This window comes from Vigna radiata, unplaced genomic scaffold, assembly GCF_000741045.1.
Source record: "Vigna radiata var. radiata cultivar VC1973A unplaced genomic scaffold, Vradiata_ver6 scaffold_147, whole genome shotgun sequence".
NCBI classification, from domain to species: domain Eukaryota; kingdom Viridiplantae; phylum Streptophyta; class Magnoliopsida; order Fabales; family Fabaceae; genus Vigna; species Vigna radiata.
In genome coordinates, this window is record NW_014541973.1 from 666,859 (window position 1) to 672,193 (window position 5,335).

Sequence of the window (5,335 nt, forward strand, 5' to 3'; positions counted from 1 at the left end):
ACAATAAACATGCTTCTAAACTCCATCCAGCGGTGCCTAATGTTCCATCCATGATAATAATCCAAAAGAAAGAAAGAAACAAATGCTATGCTTAATCAAAGAAAGGCCACCACCGTGAGTAGATAAAGATGATTCAATTTTTCTTTTCTTCCCAACATCAAATCAAAAGAAACATTAAATGAAAAGTGTTATGCTACACGTGACCAAGTGTTCTTCTCTCAAAGCTAAAGAAAGTCAATAAAAAAAAATGAAGCAACACACACTTCTTCTCGGCAATTGCACTCAGTTTCTGGAATATAAAATTCAATGAACAACTTTGCACAAACTTGATTCACATTCAATCACCATTCATCCAAAAGAAAAGCAAAATTGTTCTCTCCATCCTTTATTTTCATGAAAAACCGTGAGCCTCCCCTCATTCCAAAACGTTTCAGACCCTTGCTCTCTGCCGAGAGAATATATGGCAGCTCAAAAGTGACGGCTCCTTTCTTTTGTGATCCCTAGGACCATGTGTCCTCCAATGAGGTGGGGTCCACCCTAAAAATAAAAAGAAACTCTAGGGCAAGTGTCCTACAATTTTAGGCCCCTCATAATTTTTAACAATGGCCCAATGTGCAAAGGTTGTCCAAAAAAAAAGTTTAAACAATTAAATTACAATGTAACTAAATTTTAAAATGTCTAAATGGAGAGTCTTGAATTTATTTGGTGTCCTCCAAATGTCCCAAATTGTGTTTCCAAAATTTTTCCTGAAAATAATAATGCAAATAATTAGCTCAGAAAATTCAAATTAATTAAAATTAGAATTCCCGGTCAAATAAAGTATAATTAGGAAAAAGGGGAAAATACCGGACAATTAAGCACAATTCCCTGATTAAATTCGGTACAATAAACTAAGTGAAATCAATAAAATATCGACTCATCAAGGTGATTCCGAAATAAGGTGAAATTTCTCGTTCTAAACTTCAATTTAGGCTAAAATATCACTTAATTTGGCCGAGTAGATAGAGAGTTATGATAATGAGATAAATTTGGGCAGAATTAAGTTTTTTGAATTCAGATGAAGAATAGGCAATATGTGATTATGAAAGGTGAAAGGAAAGAATCACTCTTGCTAAAGAAGACAACACATAAAAGATGAAAAAGTTCTTTAGTACAGCCAAGAGGTTCTTTAACTACTCAAGAATTTAGGAGAATCATTGTCCATAAATTAAAAAAGATAAACTCTAATTTTTTGAATAAAACTCAACTTTTTCTCATTGATAAAAATGGTTCAGCTTATATAGAAGCTTTAGCCATCAGAATTACAATAAATTCATTAATTGCAATTACATCTCACTTAAGCTAACAATGATCTCACTTAAGCTAATAATTATCCACTTCAGTTAATAATGATCCCACTTAATGACTGATTGTAACTGAAATTATGGCAATCAAAAGTCATCCAAGACGTATAGCCCTAGGGATGCAATAGTCTATCCATGCTTTTTAGAGGTTCATATAAGGAATCTAATGTTGGGGTGGAGTTCACATAACAAGGCATGCATGGCTACCACTAGGTTCATGTTAGGAATTTTATCAAGAGAAACAGAAAATTGGTCTATATATTGTTCGAATAACTCATTATCTCATTGAATGTGTTAAAGGGATGTTGAAAAGGAAATCACAGAATTATGATGGACAAATCAAGTTATGAACAAGCGCAAAAAGTCTTCAATGTTCAAGTCAATAAGAGTTCAAAGAGTATGGTATATGATAATACAGTAAGTAATGGAAAAGAATTGAGTGACTACTTCATGTGGTGATAGCTTCTATTTATGGACTTCTTAGGCCCTTGAATAATCATGAAAGAAATTTAATTACCTGAAATAAATTCAATTACATATAATCTTTTATAAGATTATTTGTTATTAATATATCATTTGGTAACACAAAACATAGAATACTTTTAGCTATCTTCTTACATAACCAAATATATCTTGTAAAGACCTTCTCCCACTCTTCACGTGTACTCTAAGCTACAGCTTCACACCTTCAAGCCGAGATATCACAGGTACTTGTCTCTCAAAAGTTGAAACGAGTGTGTTATAGAAGACACTCTGGTGTTCAAGTCAGTCAAGTGCATCAAACAATTTTAAATATAATAAGTCTTGAACGTAATTAATTTACCTTGTGCACTCGGTTATTTATACCATGTTTATAGACTTTTACTTGGATGTGCCTGATCTACGTAGCTAATTATATTGATTAAATTTTCTTAATACTTTCTTACTATGTTATAGAGTTTGTCTTAACCTAATCTCATTTTTCTAATGTTAAAAAAGTGACTAATATGATTTTGCTTTGACCAAATATACTTAGGTCGAGTACATCTCAATCCTAGTGGATGAGATGTTTCCATATTTGTATAATACAAGTTATTTATTTAATTTTAAATGTCTAGAGATATTCCAAAGTATATTGAAATTTAAGTATTTTTGGTTGAATACTTTCAAATTAGATACTCGATTTGTCTAGATAAATAAGAGATATGAGAATAATAGAATAAATTTAATATATATATATATATATATAAATTTTTGATAAATTTATTATTGAAAAATATATTGATAATTTATTTTTAATTTTAATGAATTTAGTGGTTGATTTTTATAAATAGAAACGGATGAAAAATTATAAAATAATAGGTTTGAAAAAATAAAAATAAAACAATTGATATAGAATTGGCTTGAAATTAATAAAGAAAAGAAAAATAGAAAAAGAAGGAAAATAATTTGAAAGGAAGAAAAAGAAAGAATAGGATATGAGTGGCAAAGAAAGGAGAACGAAAGGAAGAAAAATTAGAAAGAAATGAGAATACTTTCTTTTTTTATATTGAATATTTGTTAATATTATTTTTTTAAAAATTATTTTATTAAAATTAATTAATAGATATTAAATAGAAAAAAGTATATGAATATGGATACGAATCTATTCATTATTCATTAAATATGAGAATGAGATATAAATTTTATACTCGTTGAGTTTAGAATGAATATATTTTTTTTTTCTTTAAAATGATGTATGAAATAGCGAAATTCGTCCTCTTTCATCCTTATTTTGAATTCATAATTTATTTAGTATTTTTAAATAATTATTTTAAAAGTTATATAATAATGATAATAATTTATAACACTATATATGTAGTCAGACAATCGTATAAATATACTAAAGATACTAAGTATTTTTAAACAACCATTTTTAGTTTTAAGTTTTTCATTCCATGCATTTTAAGAGCTGCTTTTTTTTTACTCTAGATGAATTATTTAACCTTTTAAGAGCTTTCTAAAAAAGGTAGTTGATTCAACTTCTCTTTTTAATGATAAGTCTTAGTAAATGCTGATTTAAGAACTGTTTCGGTAGAGATTTATGGGACCGAAAGGACTAACCTTGATGACGCGATTCTGCTTCTTTTCTGGTGTGAGATCTTCAAATACCTTCGTCGTTCGTTCTTCAGACCGTCCGTCAAGTTCCAATATTCACCCGAGAGGGGGGTACCTGTAAAGGCACTCCGACGATCAAGTTAGATGTCAGTGTAGGAAGACCCTCAATACTCAGCAAGTTGATGCTTAGAATGGAGAAAGGGTTGATACTCAGTCAGGTGTGAAAGTCTGAGTGTGAGAGAATGTGAGCGTACCTTGTTTGGAGCCTTTAGTTTTTTATTTATAGGCTTTGGATTGATACGAGATTAACAGAACAAAATAACATATAAACAGAATAAAATATAAACAAACTTACCTGGTATATCTCTACTGAGATATTATTTGGTACGTGATATATGATATTGTTCATTTATTCGTNACAAACTTACCTGGTATATCTCTACTGAGATATTATTTGGTACGTGATATATGATATTGTTCATTTATTCGTATTTGCGAGATGATGGGCCTCGAGCCCAATAGAGCTAGACCATCCTGATGATTCGGCCCATTTGATTAGCAAGCTTGGCCGCTCGGTTTAGCAGACCGAACGTCAGAGATATACTACCGTACATCATCCCCCCAAGTCCGAGGTGTAGGACCTTGGGTGACCGAAGGACTTTTATGAGTGTATGTGTCGTTCGGTATAGACTCCGTGTGTTTTGAGTGCGTGCGCGTTAGGTAGTCAGACAGACCTGTTTGGTTCTGTGAATGACTTGGAAACGACACGATTGTGTCGTCGTTTCATCCTTGAAAACGTAAGTAGTTTTTACCGTGCTATGGTAGTGGCAGAGTCGCCAAATAAGAGCCGTTAGATCCTGTACATCCAACGATGTGGACAGAGTGGCGGTTTCGTAACCTCCACACCTTTAATAAGGTAATGATTTCGAAATGAACCGTCACATTGCATTTCCTCGCCATCGTCATCGTCTCTCTTGAGAAGTTCTTGCTCTGCCTAAGTGTCTCCTTCCCCAATTGTGTCATTCTCGCATTCCCAGGTAACAATGGCTTCCTTTTCCTCTGTTCATTCTTTATCAAGAGTCGTAGGTTCTGTTGAGTCTTTGTTAAGCGGAGATAGGGTTTTTGTTAGTGGTGGAGTCGAGGTTGAAAATCCGGGGCAACAATGTTCATCTTCTCCGACGGATTACTCATGGGCGTTGATGAAGGTTGAAAAATAGTGATTTTCATATGTCAATTTGGACCAAATTACACCCTTTACTACTCAGAACGAGCTTAGAATCAAACAAAACTCAATAAATGAGTCTGAAGAGAGTCAAAAGCAGTTTTTAGCGATTTTATGCTTGTTTTTCATTGTTTTGAAGCTAATTTGAGAAAAGTAGAAAATGGAGTTGAAGATACAGGTCGTTGACTCAAGAAAAGAGCAGAAAAATGAAGTTTTGAAGAGTCGACGTACCGCCGTCGAGCGGTGACAAGGGAAACCGTCGGACGGTGGCGATTGCCGCCGGGCGGTGGCGGCAGGTTGTGGCAAACCGCCGGGTGGCACACTCAAACCGCCCAGCGGTAGCACGCTGGACTTGGGCTTGATTTTGACGCGTTCCTCACCTATAAATACCCCTACTACGAATTCAGAGTCATTCTTTTGACAGGGGAAGACGGCCAGACCTAATTTTGCTTCTCTAGAGAGGATCTCTTGGATGCTTAGGCTCCTTTTCATCTTTTCTAGGGTTTGCTCTTTCGTTCTTCTTCCATTTTTCATCTAGTTTCACCATGCCTATGGTGAACTAAACCCTATTGTTGTTGCGGAATTCAATGTAATCTTTTGATACTCTCTCTAATTGAAACTATTGATTATTTATATGGTCTCCATATGTTTTGATTGATTATTGTTGGGTTATCATCTGTGCTTAAGGCTTTTA

General features: G+C 33.6%; 1 protein-coding gene across 7 annotated transcripts in view; it reads left to right on the top strand.

Annotated features, from left to right (window-relative positions):
- Positions 1 to 5,335, top strand: part of LOC106778674 (serine carboxypeptidase-like 18) — a 48,808-nt gene that overhangs the window by 32,560 nt on the left and 10,913 nt on the right. Inside the window, exon 13 of one of the 7 annotated variants that reach the window (XM_022776285.1) lies at positions 1,644 to 2,225. The exons of the other annotated variants lie outside the window; for them this stretch is intronic. Within the exon in view, the coding sequence (XP_022632006.1) occupies positions 1,644 to 1,674 (31 nt within the window). The 3' untranslated portion in view covers positions 1,675 to 2,225. Of the gene's footprint in view, positions 1 to 1,643; positions 2,226 to 5,335 lie in introns of those variants that run through there. 7 annotated transcript variants of the gene reach the window in all.